Here is a 17,798-nt window from a genome sequence, read left to right as displayed (position 1 = left end):
CGTGGTTCGGCAATTTTTGCCTACTCCACGAAAGAAGTTGAGGGGATGATCTGCAAATGAAAATGCAGACCCCTTTTATAGGCATTTGAATGCCCTGCCGACGTAATCGCTTACATCATAAGAATGCCGACGTAAGCACTTACGTCATAAGAAAAGAATTTAAAGATGAATTCTTCCGCCTATTATTTTTCTTCTCTTTTTGACTTTTCTTTCTTTACTAAGGTCTGTTTTCCTGCTAAGGTCTTGCAAACATGAAAACTCTGTTTTTGAAATCTTCAAATCGTCACTATCTTAGTGCCCTTCAGAGTATTCCAGGAGTCACAGTATCTCATTCACAAAAATGGTTAGATATATATTTGATTTGATTTTCTAGTCTTACTTTTCAATTGACGCCTTTGACTACTCTCTTCTGTGTTTGGACCACTAACTATACCCCCAAACAGATTACTTCTCTTTAGTGTCACAGTAGTATGGCGAAGATGCTACGTACATAAAAATAGTTTAACACTAAAACTTCAAAAGGAGAAATGAGGAGTCCTTAAAATAACGGGATTGCTACACTGCACAAATTAAATACATATAGAACTCAAAGTAGTACTTAACTAAGAGAGATCCCTCTCACACCCTTTATTCACAAAAGTATTTTTTTCATATATCGTGTACACAAATTTTGTATATATTATTCGGTGCAATTCAACTAGTTATAGCAGGTTATCACTCTATTTTTCAAGTTACTATATCAGATTCGAATAAACTTAAGCTCTTCAAAAAATCTTTGATAGCAACAAGCACAATTCATGAAATTGGGACATCCCATTTTGATTTGTGGGGATGACAAAAGACAATAATTTAGGCATCGCATTGTGATTTGTGAAGGAAGAGAGAGTTGACACCTCTAGCATTATCATAGAGGATTTTGATCATCTTCTACTTAAAGCGGGTGGTCAAGGATTTGCTCCCTATTCCTTTCTTCCTTTTTCTTTAATTTATTTCTCCATTTCTTTCTTTAGGATATTTTCTTTCTTATCAAGAAAAATTATGAGTATTGCCTATGTCTCTTTGAGAACAAATTGCTCAGGTCTTCTTCCAAGTATATGCTCATAACAAGAAAACAATATCGAATGATTGTATCTTTAATGGATAAGCATATCACCAATATGGAAAATAACAAAAGAGACATGGTCAGCCATAAGTTGGTGGACTTATACTTTATTATACTTCGAAAAAATAGATGCCCATAACAATAATTTCTTCAATGATAGAGCTCCATGTAGAAGTTACGGGTGTCAGATTGATGTGTTAGTATATGAATTCAATTGTGGTCTGCCCAATAGTTTATTGGGTCAACATAGCCGAGTCAATAGACTAAAACAATGAGTCACAATATAAAGTCATTTTTTATTTGTTTATTTATTTTTATAATTTGCTTAATTATCAAATCAAACTAACAATTTTTTATTTATTTATTTCTCATGACTATTAAACGTAATCGACCAATCACAACAAAAAATAATTATTCTTGATAAGTTTACTCAAGGGTCCATGGGCTGCATAAGTTGCTTAACAACTAGCCCAAGCTTTTAGATTAGCTAAAAATAGGTTAAATTGACCTACCAACAGGGGCAGAGTAAAAAATTTATACAAGAAAATGTCAAACATGAAATTTCGACCAGTGATTCAAAGCATTTTTGAGCCCTCTCTTTTACTTCACTAGACTTTTTCCTTGTATCAAAAACATTCAACAATTTATGTATAATAAGGAAAACAAATTATCGTATTTGCATTGTTGGTGCAAATAGGAGGGATTTCAATGGTCATATTGGGTCGACTACTGGTGGCTATGGAGAGATGCATGGCGGTTTCGGTTATGGGGATAGGAACGGAGGAGGTACTTCGTTGTTAGATTTCGCTAAGGCTTTTGAGATGGTGATTGCGAACTCTAGTTTTTCGAAGAGGGAGGAACATTTGATTACTTTCCAAAGTGTGGTGGCAAAGACTCAGATAGACTATCTTTCCCTCAGGAGGTGCGATACAGGGTTGTGCAAGGATTGCAAGGTTATTCCGGGTAAGACCCTCGCGACGCAGCATAGGCTCTTGGACATCGGTATCAGGGTAAAAGGTAAGAAGAGGTTTGTAGGAGGATGATCGAGGATCAGGTGGGGATCCTTGACTAAGGATAAATCCCAGGAGTTGGAGGGGAGGTTATCGCATATGGGAGCCTGGAGGAGTAGTGGGGTCGCAAGCGCTATGTGGACGACAACGGCGGACTGTATTAGGGAGACAGCAAGAGAGGTGCTTGGGGTATCGAAGGGTTACTCCGGCGGGCACAAAGGTGACTGGTGGTGGGATGAAGTGGTTCAAGGTAAAGTGGAAGCGAAGAAGGCGGCGTAGCTGAAGTTAGTAGGGAGCACATGCGAGGTGGAGAGGAGAGCAAACAGAGAGGGGTATAAGGTAGGTAGGAAGGAGGCAAAGTTGGCAGTCACGGAGGCTAAGATTGCGGAGTGTGGTCGTCTATACGAGGAACTGAGGGACAGAGGCGGGGAGAAGAAGTTATTCCGTCTAGCCAAGACGAGAGAGAAAGGCTCGGGATCTGTGCCAAGTGAGGTGCATCAAAGACGAGGACGGTAGAGTATTGATGGGAGAGGCTCATATTAAGTGGAGATGGCAGACTTACTTTCATAGACTTCTGAACGAAGAAGAGGATTGGGACATTGTGCTAGGTTAATTGGGTCACTCCGAGAGTCTCCGGGACTTTGGGTACTGTAGGCGCATTAAGGTTGTGGAGGTCATGGGGGCTATGCGTAAGATGAGTAGGGGTAGAGCAACCGGGCGAGATGAAATTCCGGTTGGATTTTGGAGGTGTGTGGGCAGAGCAGACTTGGAGTGGCTGACTGGGTTACTTAGTATTATTTTCAAGACGAAGAGGATGCCGGATGAGTGGAAGTGGGGTACCGTTGTACAAGAACAAAGGTGGTATCCAGAGTTGTAACAACTATAGGGGTATCAAGTTGCTAAGTCGTACCATGAAAGTTTAGGAGCGGCTGGTAGAAGCGAGGGCGAGGAGGACGGTGTCTAGATCTGACAACCAGTTTAGGTTCATGTCGGGTCGGTCGAATACGGAAGGAGGTTGGTGGAACAGTACGGGGATAGGAAGAAGGACCTACATATGGTGTTTATTGCGTATGACAGTAAAGAGGTCCTTTGGAGATGCATGGAGGCTAAAGGTGTGCCGGTTGCTTACATAAGAGCAAATTAAGGACATGTATTATGGAGTTGAGACTGAGGTTAGGACAGTGAGGGACGACTCGAAGTATTTTTCGGTTGTTATGGGGTTACACCAAGGATCTACGCTCAGCCCGTTCTTATTTGCCTTGGTGATGGACGCACTGACACGCTCATATTCAAGGGGATGTGCATTGGTGTATGTTATTCGTTGATGACATAGTGATGATAGATGAGACGTGAGGCGGCATCAACGAGAGGCTGGAGGTTTGAAGGCAGACCCTTGAGTCTAAGGGTTTCAAGTTGAGCAGGACTAAGACGGAATACCTGGAGTATAAGTTCATCGCAAAGCCGGGGGAAGCAGGCATGGAAGTGAGGCTTGAATCATAGGTTATCCCCAAGAGAGACAGTTTCAAGTACCTTGGGTCGATTATCTAGGGGGATGGGGAGATCGACGAGGATGTCACACTCCGTATAGGGGTGGAGTGGATGAAATGGAGATTAGCATCTGGAGTACTGTGTGACAGGAAAGTGCCACAGATACTCAAAGGTAAGTTTTATAGAGCGGTGGTTAGACCGGCCATATTATATGGGGCTGAGCGTTGGCCAGTTAAGAACTCACATACCCGGAAGATGAAAGTAGCAGAAATAAGGATCTTGAGGTGGATGTGCCAATACATTAGGATGGATTCGAATGAAGATATTCGGGAGAATGTGGGTGTGGCTCCTATGGATGCCAAGATGCGGAAAGCGAGGCTTAGGTAGTTCGGGCACTTACGGAGAAGAAGACCGATATGCCCCGATAAGGAGGTGTGAGGTTGGTTTTGGCAGGTACGAAAAAAGGTAGAGGGCGCCCTAAGAAGTATTGGGAGAGGTGATCAGACAGGACATGGAGTGGCTTCAGATTTCCGAGGACATGGCCCTTGATAGGAAAGTGTGGAGGTCGCGCATTAGGGTTGTAGGTTAAGAGGTAGTTGAGTATTTTTTTTATTTCTACTTTGTATCGGTGTGAGGCTAGTCTGATAGGGTTTTACTATTCTCCATTTTCATTGTGCCGGGCTTTATTTACTGATTATTGTTATTCCTTTTCATCTATTTTCTGGTTCTTATGATGCTGTAATTATTTCTTGATTTTCTGTTGATGGTACTGATATAGTGTTTCTTTCGTCATCTTAAGCCGAGGGTCTTTCGGAAACAAGTCTGCATACACACTATCCTCCCCGAACCTCACTTAAGAGATTTTGCTGGGTTGTTATTGTTGCACCGTCTAATTTTGCAGTTGAATCCCCTTCCTTCACTTAGCTCCACCGCTGGCTGTCTGCCAATGAATATATGCACAACCTGACACACCTAAGTTTAATCAGATTAAATATGCTATATTTTCATTGACTAAATTTGACACTCCTAATATACATTTGAAGTTTTAATGTTCTTATCATTATTATTAATTCGGATAATTTCTGTTTTATTAGACAGCAAAGCATGCATTGCCCGAGGTGATGCCTTTTAGAGTTGGGGAGATGAAAACTGGTGGTGTCATATGTGTGACTTGCCTTCTTAGGATTAGGAGCTTATCCCAAGTGGAGCCTCATTTCATATATTTAACTCATAGGGCCACAAATATACTAACTGTTGATAATGACAACAACAAAAGTATCATCAACAATTTCAGGCTCTCATAAGTCTAATATCTTCTTGCTTTTTGGTATAAGCACTTTTGTATATTACTAGTCTTAGGATACGCGCATTGCGCGTGGACTTTAGCTCAAGTAAGTAAATTATTTTCAAAAATTGCCTAAATATTAATATTAAAAATTGTGCTTGAGTTATAAATTAAAAATGTAATTAAAATAAATTGGAATTGAAACTTTTGGTCAGTTAGAGCACGAAATAGGTTGCATTTTCTTTTATAACTTCTAAAAGATGATAAAACTTGTAACTAAAGGGAAGTAAGAAAATTATTTGTAACAATTTATAGTCTAAAGATTAACTAACGTTGAACCAATATTCCACCAAAAATAACTAAATATAAAGACTTAGAATTAAATACTTATATTAAATTTAGAAAGAACCATAATTTCTCATATCCTATAGTTTTGCAAGTAACAAAGATCAACAAAATAAGAAGAAAAAATATAATTAGAAAATACTTTTACTCATTTAAACAATATTTTATTTAATATGAATTTTGTATCTAACCATAACTCATCTTTACTGCAGTTGAATAATGTATTTAAATCCGGCTACACGAAATTTTTGGACTCCAAGTTTTATCATAAATTATTGTTTTTACTATAGCAATATTTTGAAGTGAGCCAATGGCAACTAAAAAAGGTGACCTCAAAGTTCAATTTTTTTTTTATATTTCTACTCAAACTTAATGCTACTTCTTTTATTAAATTACAATTATTAATTGTTAACTGGTAAATTTTTTTACTTTGATGTATTCTAAAATAAGTAATAAACTTGAAATCTATCCTAATTTTACATATTCCGATGAAGGCTTAATATGTTTAAATTTAATTGGGATAACACAAAGTTCAAGATCTCCTATTGCAATGCAAACTCAGCACTATATTATTTTTTATTACTATGAGTTTATTCATGTTTTTTGGCTGGAGTATATAAAAAAATAGTCTCCTCATATAAAGAAATAGTTTTTTAATAGTAATTAAGATGGTCAAAATTCCATAACAATAAAAGTAATAATTTTGTAGTTAAATTCAAAGTTGTTTTTAACAAATGTTTAGTTCATTAAAATTTTAAAATAATTGCAATATCTGACCCAACTCCTACTTATAACCAAACATCGAATATGAAATACTCGTAATACTGAAAGAAATTAAGACAATAATGTGTGATGGAAAAAATTAAGATAAACAATGTATAATGAGCGACATTGTATTTTTTAAATGTTTTTCTTGTTTAAAATGTGAAGTGGTTATTTGAATTCAAAATATGAAGCAAAAAATAAATAGCAGAATTCAAAATATTTTTTACAAATATAATTTCATTCTTTTATTATTTATTAACGGCTTAACTTGTTTAACACATCTCTTTTTTCTTTTCGTATTCTTGCCATCTCGTCTTTTCTTTCATTTATCTGTTCTGGTTTCTTCTTATTTCTCTTTCAAAGGGAAAATCAATTTGCCTCATGTCCGACTTTATAGTGAAAATTCAAATATTAACTCCGTATATTAAGGAAGAAAATTATATTTATTATACATGATTCAACTAAGGAAAACTTTTACATAAATATAATCTTACTCTAATTTAATTCCTAAATTTTAGGACTTCTTACCCACTTCAAATAAGTAAATATTTAATAATCAAAATTTTAGTCGATTTTAAAGTACTAAATATTAGGGTAATAATTAAATGACTATTTTGTATAGTGCGGACTCTATTTTTTATTAAGGATAAAAAAGGCGAACGACATTTCATTAAGGGCCTTCGTGCTTTTAATATAGTATATATAGAGTATAGATATAGATATAGATATAGATATAGATATAGATAGATATATTTGAAAATTGTTGGATTTGTTATGAAATATTATTTTGTAGTGGATGTCTTTAACTCCTAAAGAAGTTACTCTCACTGCTCTTCTCCATTATGTAGATAACTCCCACTACTTCTCACCATTATAGTTGTAACTCCCACACCTCCATAACCTCCTCATGATCTTCCTCCATGATCTCAAATGTTTAATGTCATGTTTATGGCATTCTTTTGTATGCCTCTATGTAATCCTATAAATAGAGGATTTTGGCATCACATTGTATACACTTGAATACATAGAAGAAATAAGATTGTCTCCTCTCTTCCTCTCTACATTGTGGTCTATTTTATTGTTCTATATTGTTACTTTGAGCTAAGTTTCGTAACACGTTATCAGCACGAGTCTCTAACCAAGATTTGAGTTTGGTTCTTCTTCCGCCCATGTTCTGATTAGTCTCATTACGAGAATCAGAAAAGAATAACTACTATAACTAGTAAGTACAAAAGCAGGTAAGTGTGAGGTTGGACTTGAAAGAGAGTCTGCTATGCTCCAGGTTTACTGCTCCATTACTTATTTTGTGTTTTTAAGTCTTTTGAGTTGACAATTTAACTTCCCAATAATTTTCATTCTTGACCTTGTCTAAATTATTAAAGTTTAGAAAACCGAATAGGTAATTGAATTTTTTTCAGTATGAGTTTGTGTCAGTTACATGAATTCTTGGGGTTATGGCTTATGTTATGCTAATAATAGTTCCTACACTGCATCTAGTATTTTGATTACAAAGAAAAGAAAATCGGTAATTATAATTTTAATAAATATTTGACCCACCACTCAATGGCCCCTATAATTGTGTGCACTTTTACTTGTAAGTGGCCTGGCCTGATAACTTTGAGCTAACTGGATGATATAAAAAGTGATTATTCTGAGGTTATATTTGTGTGCTTATTTTTTGTTGTTAGTGATATTGATAATAGTAAGAAAGTTTGAGTTATTAGTACCGATGAAATTTTTCTCACACTTTTGAAGTACTCATGAATTGTATAACTTATATATTTTTGTCATTTTTTTAATATAATATACTGTGAACTAAATTTTTTCAGAGTCTTGTAAGAAATAGTTGATCTCATTTATATCTTAAAGAAGTCAAAATTATATGTGATGAGTTCATAAATTGATGAAGTACTAATGTTTATAAAATTGTTATAACAGAATGGTTTTATGCATAACCATTATATGTGGCCCTGTGGGTAAGTGATTTAGAGGACCGAGGATGAGCCTCAATTGTATTTTGGTCTATTATGCTATTTATTGAGCGTAAGACGGTGGGTTCAAGTCTCATCGTACCTTGAGGGTAAGACACTGGGTTTAAGTCCTAGTGCGCCATGATAATAAGTAGTTGGGTTCGAGTCACAATGCATTATGTCCTAACATGCCTTTATATGGATAAGGCATTGGGTTTGAGTCCCAATGCACCATATTGATGATATAATGATGACTAAAGAAAAATAATGTATTTTTCATGAAAAAGCATAAAGTTTGTCCCACTTGATTTGCTCAATTCTTGAAGTGAATGTGAAAACGGTGCATAATAAATCTAAATAAAGACAAGTGGTTGACCAATGAACGTGGGCGTGCCAAAGATCAAATAATAACAGTCATCATTATGGTAATTGTAAAAAGGAGAATGATAAGGGTTCTCAAAATGGTCCTTCAAAGGTGAAGGAATATGTATCAATGTGGTCTGTTAATACGAGACACGTTCATATGGTTATAGTCCATTCGTTGAAAATGTGACTTGTGATAAGCATTGTAAATGCAGGCTCATTCCTGAAAGTAAATGTTGAAATATATATGTGATAAAAATTATGCATAAGAATGTGCTTATGCATGGTTGGATAAATACCACAACTCACCTCTAAGGGAGGTTTGAGAGAAATAAAGATAATGAATATTACAATATGGTTACATGAATATGTCATTGGTCGCGTACACGTGGTACGCCTAAAATATTTTACCATGCCTTATAAAAAGTTATTAAAGGCAAAAGTAAAGCAAGAAATGAGTCTTGTCTATAATGTTTTTGATTGTGACAATGATAAGATAATTTTTTTCGTGGAGGAAAAATTCACCACTTGGATGGTGGTATAAAAGATCTTGTAGTACAAAATTATTGAGAGCTCCGAAAGAGCGAATTTGTTACTACCGGAATAAATAAAATTATTCATGGCATTGGTGGTAGTAAGTCTCAAAAAGGAACTTTTTGAGTTTCAAATATATTAGCCAAAGTGGTTGGCATATTGAGACTATAAATGAAAGGAAGATTGAATATCTTCATATTACTATATTCATACCGGGTAAATATGAAAGGTTACCCGATTTTTCTTCTATTTGTACTACAGATGTATAAGCATGCTGATGGAATCACATGCCATAAGTAAACTAGAGGTTTATTGAAACAAATATTAGTTGGCATGACCGGTTGACCATCCCGGTTCAATTATGATGTGAAAATTGATTGAGAATTCACATTGGTATATATTAAAGAAATAGAAGATTCTTCTAGAATTCTCTTGTGATATTTTTTTTCTCATGATATACCAGTTAAGGTTGGGATTGAATCCCTTGATATCTGGAACGAATAAAAGGTGATATATATGTATGGGCCCAATCACCTGCCATGTGGATCGTTTACTATTATATGATTTTAATAGATGCATCTATTGTATGGTCACATGTGCGTTTGTTATCAACTTGCACTTTGGTTTTTGCAAGGTTGTTCGCTCAAATTATTAGAGCACAGTTCCAGAATATATATTATGATAATTTATCTTGATAATGCTGGTTTAAATCCAAGTTGGTTTAGCAGAAATTGTATGCCTCCAATTATAGCTAAACCATTGGTTATGAGAACAAAACTCCAAATAGAAATTTTGTATTAAGTATATTATTTAATATACAACAGCACTTGTACGCATCTAGCCAACAAGTTATGATAAATTCTCCCCATCACAATTGGTTCAGGGTCAGGAACCAAATATTTTCATCTAGAAATATGGATGTACTATATGATTTAATTGTACCACCACAATGCACAAAGATTGGTCTCAATGAAGGTTGGGGATATGTGTTGGTGATCCCAACATTAGGGGGAGAAAATGAGCAGCTGAAAAAAAAGTAATACATGGAATGAATTATTATGAGTATATTAGATCCTCGTACAAGAAAATATGAACTTGAAGTTCAAGTGATAATTCATTTGCAAAATATTTCCATGCGCATTTGCTGACCCAAACTAAATGTCATATTTCAGCTACTAATGCTCCAAATAGAATAAAGTCCATGATGGACATAGTCTATGGAACTCTTGAAGCGTAATAGACTAATCGGTTCCAAAGATAAAACTCCTTGAAGAAGGAGAGGAGCAAATGTTCAAGATGGTCATAATAAGGAGGCAAGTGCTTTATAAGAGCACCATGACATAACATTTTATAAGACCTCATGGGAGAGGCTCAGGTACCTGAAAATAATGAGATCTCGATAAGTTATGTCTTTATTATGCGATGATGGAACCGATGTAAAATGATCGATGACGATGTTGTTAATATAATGTAGTGCTCAATATTATTAATATTGACGAGGATCTTGAGCTCAAATCTGTCATGGAATTTGGACAGATAAATGATTGGCCAAATGAAAAATATGCAATGAAATTGACTTCACCTGAAAAATGTGAAGTTGGACGGATAGTCCCCACACCTGAAAGTGAAATGAAAAATCAAGTCGATAGACATAAAGACGGCTTGTGGCATAAAATTTTCGTAAATATCCTGGTATTAGGAGACATGTTCTCCTGTGGGGGGTCTGACAATACATTTGATATACATATAATGAAAATCCTTGAATGATTTAAATTGTTCTGAAGCATATTAAGGTTCCCAAGAAATTTATTAAATAAATATTCGGCAGATCCTTATGTAGATTAGAGCGATCATTGCGTACATGATTTATTTTTGTGTCTAGTGCAATTGGTGCACTAATATATCTGGCTAGAACCATGAGTATAACAATATGCTAGCAAGATATAGTTTTATTTCAATGTGGAGATATTGGAATACAATTAGTATTATATTTCAAAAGGAATACTTGATTTAGATTTGTTTATTCTAACAAATATCGCCAAGATTTTGTTGGTTATGCAAATGCAGGCATTTTCTGAAGTTCGTTCTTCAAACATTCTATTTGCATGTGAGAGTACTGCCATATTATCATATTACAAGGCAGTTAATTGTTGATACTTATTTAAGTCATGCCAAGATAAGCAACTGATAAAGCAAGGGGCTCAACACACAACAGACGTGTGACTTGACTTTGAAGAGAAGATTCCAATAATACTGAAGATAATGTTGTTTGCTTATATCAATTGAAAGAAGGACTATCGAAAGAGACAAAATAAAGCACATTCACCAAAATTCTTCAACAAATTTGTTCAAGTGATAATTTGACAAACTTCTTCACAAGACATTGCGGATCTCAATATTAGAGAAGTTGTTATACAAGCTTGGAATTCGTCGTCTCCGAAGAATAAAGTGATGCTTTCATCAGGGGGAGGCAAATACGCGCTGTACTTTTTTTTCCTTAGCTAAGATTTTATCCCACTCGGTTTTTCTGGCAAGGTTTTTAATGAGGCAGCAAATAATGCATATTACAAGATATGTGTACTCTTTTTCCTTCACTAAGATTTTTTCCCACAGGGTTTTTTCTTAGTAAGGTTTTAACGAGGCACATTATCTATAGACATCCAAGGGGGAGTGTTATGAAATATTATTTTGTAGTGGATGTCTATAACTCCTAAAGAAGTTACTCCCACTACTCTTCTCCATTATGTAGATAACTCCCACTACTTCTCACCATTATAGTTGTAACTCCCACACCTCCATAACCTCCCCATGATCTTCCTCCATGATCTCAAATGTTTAATGTCATGTTTATGGCATTCTTTTGTATGCCTTTATGTAATCCTATAAATAGAGGATTTTGGCATCACATTGTATACACTTGAATACATAGAAGAAATAAGATTCTCTCCTCTCTTCCTCTCTACATTGTTGTCTATTTTATTGTTCTATATTGTTACTTTGAGCTAAGTTTCGTAACAGGATTATATTTTTTCCTAATAATTAATTCATAGACTTAATTATTATTTTTATTATAATAGTAACTCATTAGATTTTTGTTGATTAAAGTTCTTAGTATTAGCGCATCTCAGATTTTAAATATTGAACTGTAACAAGAAAAAATGACAATTATGTCAAGGATACTAATATAAAGAAATAATTTATATAAGGTAATTTAAATTTAAATTAGTTTTAAAGTATTACAAAAAAATCAATTAGCCCAAATAGTTTCCATGATGTTCCCCTATATTTCTTACCATCATTGAACGCGCATGTATTAGGTGAGTTTATTAAAGCGTTTAACTATTAGAATTTTAGTTGATGTTAAAATCTTACATATTAAGAACTTAATATGGAATGATTACAATTATATGAATAATTAAAATAAGGTAAATTTTTAATTGATTGTGAACTCCTAAATATTAGGACTTAATACATAATTTAAATCAGGAACTAAGTCCTAAATATTAAAAAAAATATTTGAATTACTATTTTGTCCAATGTAAAATTTATTTTTAAAGGGTAAAAAAGGCGAACAACATTTCGCTAAGGGCCTTCGTGCTTTTAATATAGTACTAGTTTTAGAGTACGTGCTTTGCACGTCAAAATCAATGAATATTATTTAAAAAATACATAAATATTATTAAATAATGTATTGATTTATAAAATAAAAATTAAGAAAAAAGTGAAACTTCCTGCAAATAACAAATGTAGATCTCGTTTAGCAAGATCAATAAAGTAAGAAATCCAACCTACAAAATTACTCAGAGGACTTATTGTGATTTATAACTAAATTGCTAAGAAAACTTACTGTGATTTATAAGGACTTTTGTGAGAATATCTTATAAAATTATTGTAATTTTTATGAAATAATAAAAATACAAATAAAAATTGGTAAAAATACGATTATGAACAAAAAGTTGTTAAATAAAACAAATTGAAGAATTGAATCTTTTGGTGTTTCTCGAAAACAAGATGTTTGTGTTGTGCTCATCGCAAAGAAATCGATAAATAACGGTATAAAGTAAAAATATGACTAATATCATAATATTCTAAAAAAATCTTAATATAAAAAATATATATATAATATATTATATATATATATAATATATATATATATATTATTATATATATATAATAATATAATATAATATTATATATATAAGGAGTTGTCATTTTTTTGAGTAAAAAACAAAAATAAAAAAAATAAAAAAAATTAAAATAATAATAATAATAAGAAGAAGAAGAAGAAGAAGAAGAAAAGAAGAAGAAAGAGAGCAAAGTCAGAGAGAAGAAGAGAAGCAGTAGAGGAGAGAGAGGATCAGAAGAGAGACTAGAGAAAGAGAGAGAAGGAGAGAAGACAAGTACGAAGAGAAGAATAAGAGAAAGATAGAAGAGAAAGAAAGAGAAAGAAAAAAGAAGAGAGAAGAAAGAGAGAAAAAGCAAGAGTAAGATCAAAAAGCAAAGAGAGAACAGAAGTAAGAGAGAGAAGAAAGAAAGAGTAGAGAAAGAGGAGAGATAGAGCAGAAGAAAGAAGAGTAAGCAAGAAGATAGTAGAACAGAAGAAGAGCAAGAAAAGAAGAAGAAGAGCAGAAAGAGTGAAAGCCAGAAGACAAGAAAGAGAGAGAAGAGAGAAGAAGAGCAGAGAAGCTGAGAATAGAAGAGTCAGAAGAAAAGACAGAGAAGAAAGAGAAGAGAGAGCAGAAAAGGAAGAAGAAGTAAAAAAGAGAAAGAGAGAAAGAAAGCAGAAACAGAAAGAAGAAGTAGCAGATAAGCAAGCAGCAAAAAGTAGCAGCGAGAGCAGCAGAGTAGAGAGAAGAGTCAGAAGAGCAGAAGAAGAGTAGAGAAAAAGAGAAGAGGACAGATAGGAGAGAATAGAAGTAGAAGAATAGAAGAAGAAGAAGAAGAAGAAGAAGAAGAAGAAGTAGTAGTGAAAACATATATTTTGTCTATTGTTTTATTTTTATTGTTTAAAATGTGCATTTAACAATTTGATTCCTAATACTATACCATAACCAATTTTACTCTACTTTCTGATTCTTCTGGCGCCAATGCTCTTCTTATGGAAATAAATTTATGTTTTCTCGGAGTTTTATCAATTTCAAATAATTTACTTAAATGATGAATTTGAAAAATAATTAAGTTGAATTTTTTTAATTAATTGGTTAATCCAAAAAACTTAATTAATTATTCTGAATATTAAAAGAAATATTTTATTTTTCATTAATTCAAATTCTTCATACTCATGCATAGTTTAGATATTGAAATGTAATTATGGTTTTATTCAATATAAATTATATTTTCAAATGATAAAAAATTAACGTGATATTTATATTTTTGGATGCTTATGTTTGTAGATTAGTGTTATTGACTATTGTCAATCACTTTTCTTCCTCTCTCTTATATTCTTAAATATTTGCTAGTAATTTGTTCTAATTATCAATTAGTGTAATTTTTAATACTAAATTAATTAAACATCGATTTTTTCTGCTAAAGATAAGACAACTAAGCAAATTGCAGCTAAATCGCTTTTAGTTAAGTTTTTTCTAAAAGAAAAGGAGATATTTTATTTTGATTGTTCATACTTATAGTTATACCATGCGTAATATTAGGAAAAATACATATATTTCAAATAACGAAAGACTTAAGATGCAATATTTTCAAAACCCTAAATATTGGAAATATAGTTAAAATTATAATCTTATGTAGCGTAAAAACAGTTTTTAAAGGGTAAAAAAGGCGAACAATATTTCGCGAAGGCCCTTCATGCTTTTAATATAATACTAATCTTAGGGTACGCGCGTTGCGCGTGTATCCCGGACTAATGAGTCAATAATTTAGTGAATTTTATAAGTATTATTAAATGATGTGTTTAATTTATGAAATAATATATATATATATATGTTATCCCATTTAGCTAACTCACTAAGAAATAAATTCTACCCCAATAGAAATCCTAAGATGCCTTATTGTGACTTTTGAGAAAATCTTTGGGAATATCTCGTGATACTTGTTGTTATTGTATGCATTAACATTGAAAACAAACAAGTGACGCAAAATAATTTATCACAATCCAAATAGTTGTCAAATAAAATGAATTAAAAAATGAGATTTTTTCTTATCTATACCATATATGAAACCTTATTACCAAAAATGTGCATAATTTCTAAATTACCCGCCCAGTCCACATTATTTCTACAGTTTTTGTACCAATCATTAAAAGCTAATTAATAGCAGTTGTATCTTCCTATTTATGCGAGCTAAATTTTAGGAGAAGAATATTCTGAACAGATTTGGCGTGAATATTCTGAACAGATTTAGGAGAAGAATATTGAAACGGAAAGGAGATTTCTCTTTTTCATCTTCATCTGTTCTTCCATATATTTTCCACCATTGATAGCCATTAAAAAGCTTGAAAGCTTTGAATTCAAATTTGGGTTCTCAAAAATCATTATTTGTTTGGACTGGGTGTTGTTGTAAATAATTCGGAATATGTTTAGGAGTTTATATCTCAATTTTGAGGGGTTTTGGTGAAGAAATTGTAGATAAATTGTAGTTAAATTGTAGAATTGTAGATAAATTGTAGATAAATTGCAGATTGGGAAGACTAAAACTTCTACAAATCTTCTAAAATTATGTCAAAAATGTCAATTATGCTACAATTGAAATGGGAATTGGGATATTAAAATTCAATGTATTCATTTTGTAGATATCTTGTAGATTATTTGTATTCTGATTGTAGATGCATTGTTTTCTGTTTTCACAAATCCAAAACGACTAAAGCTTCTACAAAATCTTCTGCAAAAAACAGTCTACACTTTACCTACAATTTTTCTAATTTTTCTACAATTTATCTACAATTTCTGGAAATATGTCTTCTTCTTCTTCTTCTTCTTCGAGTTTCAACGACTGTGTTAACCAGTAACCTTCAGCCACTGCCCAAAAAAAAACAAAAAAAGAGGTCAATAAAAATAACGATACATTGATGTTTTGTACGTGTAAATAGAGAATTGGTAAATAAGAACTAATCTGAAGATACGGTCGCTAAGTTAAGATTTTTGGGGAAGTAAATGAGAACTAATCTGAAGATTATTGATGCTACTGTCCATCGTCCGGGGGGAAGGGGGGAGGGAGTGGGAGGGAGGGGAGGAGAGAGACGGGTAAAGATAAATGAGGGAAGATACGGTCCTAAATTAGCGCCTAATATAAATGCACCCTTAATTATATCCCTAATTTGAATTATGGTATATAAATGGTAATTTGGTATGCTGAAATGTAATTAACACAAACCTTAAACAATGAGGGTAATAAGGTTTCATATATGGTATAGGAAGGTAAAAATCCCTTAAAAAATTAAATATTTTGGTCTTTTAGAGATTGAGAATGAAGAGGTTGACTTTATAGCTTTTGTCATTTGTTGGACGAATGTAAAAGAAAGAGAAATATTTAAAGATAATTCATTTAGAATACTACATTTTATCTTCTACTATATCCTTTTTATTGCTTTACATTTGCATTTTACCAACTTGACTCTCAAATATTATAACAAATTTTTCTCTATCTTTTTTTATTTTTTTATTGCCAATGTTCTTCCTATGAAAATAAAATTATGTGCACCAAGAGTTTTGTAGTTATTTATATGACGTTGTAAAAGAATTGAATTGAATTCTTTAACTAATTAGTTCATTCAAAGAGTTCTTTTTTAAAATCAAAATTTATTTATTTGTTCTTAACATTGGAAAAGTACTTTTTTGAGTCATATTACTACTATTACCTCATCCTAAGTTTTTAAGGTGTAACTATAACTATATTTTATCCAATAGAATTTTATGTTCAAAGGATTGAAAAAATTGATCTGACATTTCAAGAATTTTGAATGTTTTAAAATCTTAAATATTAAAAATATAATTAAATTAATGTAAAAGTCTAGCGGGTAAAAAAAGGACCAACATGTCATTATAATAAATTCTAAAGTTATATTATTTTTAACCACTTTATTAGAGTGTAAATATTCAAACCCCTCGATATGTTTAAGTAAATTACCAAAATAAAAAAAGAGACTACTTTGAGTCAGACTATATACGTTTGAAAACAAACTTAGGTTGGGATTAATCTACATTAAAAAAAATTAATAAACAAAGTTTTATTTGGATTCAAAATTCTATATATTAGGAAAATTAATATGGAAGGTACACTGTAAGAGTTGAAAATGGAGAACTTTTAGAACTAAAAGGAATTGAAAAATTAATGTCCTAAAATATTAGGAAAATAATTAAATGATTATTTCTATATATTAGGAAATTAATTCAATGACTATTTCTAAATATTAGAAAATAATTAAATGACTATTTTAACATGTGTGTACTCTATTTTTGAAAGTAAAAAGGTGAACGACATTTCGCTTGGAGCCTTCGTGCTTTTAATATAATATAAATAGATTACTATCTCAAATCTATTTTATGACATAACTTCTATTTAAAAATAAAAACAACTCTTTTCTAGAAGTATATAAAAATAACTTGTTTGATTTCTCATTCGAGTTCCGTACCCGTATTGGAATTCAAAGTAAAATTCTCCCTAATAAAGCCGATGTTAAAATTATAACAAGAAATTATAATAATAATTCAGTAAATTAATCTCTAGTAAATTAACTAAGGACACCCTTCACTGTGAAATATTAGTATGATGGGTTGATAACAGAATCCCGTACAGAGTGACACAGACCCATGCTTACGATCTGAGCTAACAGACACAGCAAAATCCTACTACTATTAAAGTAAGTATAAAAAAGAACTAGGTCAAAAGGAAGAAACCACAGTAAAAAAAAGAAAATGGGGCCCTGTTCACCTCGTTGACAGCCCACTGACTTTGACTCCTACAGTTTAAAAACCCTACACAAA

The 17,798-nt window shown here is 32.5% G+C and overlaps 1 protein-coding gene across 1 annotated transcript; it reads left to right on the top strand.

Annotated features, from left to right (window-relative positions):
- Nucleotides 1–251: 251 nt before the first annotated feature.
- LOC109208975 (craniofacial development protein 2-like) lies at nucleotides 252–2,391 on the top strand. Its single transcript, XM_019372140.1, has 3 exons — nucleotides 252–343; nucleotides 1,800–2,129; nucleotides 2,277–2,391. Exons 1-3 carry the CDS (start codon nucleotides 252–254, stop codon nucleotides 2,389–2,391), a joined length of 537 nt encoding a protein of 178 aa, XP_019227685.1.
- Nucleotides 2,392–17,798: the final 15,407 nt, after the last annotated feature.

Source organism: Nicotiana attenuata, unplaced genomic scaffold (genome assembly GCF_001879085.1).
Source record: "Nicotiana attenuata strain UT unplaced genomic scaffold, NIATTr2, whole genome shotgun sequence".
NCBI lineage: Eukaryota > Viridiplantae > Streptophyta > Magnoliopsida > Solanales > Solanaceae > Nicotiana > Nicotiana attenuata.
This window is presented reverse-complemented; position numbering and strand designations above follow the sequence as displayed.

What these genes read in the sequence shown, in the direction of transcription:
- LOC109208975 (XM_019372140.1), top strand. Translation starts at nt 252, where the DNA reads ATGAAAACTCTGTTTTTGAAATCTTCAAATCGTCACTATCTTAGTGCC. An exon ending in GTATCTCATTCACAAAAATG is followed by an intron (nt 344 to 1,799) that starts GTTAGATATATA and finishes TGGTGCAAATAG; the next exon opens with GAGGGATTTCAATGGTCATA. An exon ending in AGGGTAAAAGGTAAGAAGAG is followed by an intron (nt 2,130 to 2,276) that starts GTTTGTAGGAGG and finishes GGACTGTATTAG; the next exon opens with GGAGACAGCAAGAGAGGTGC.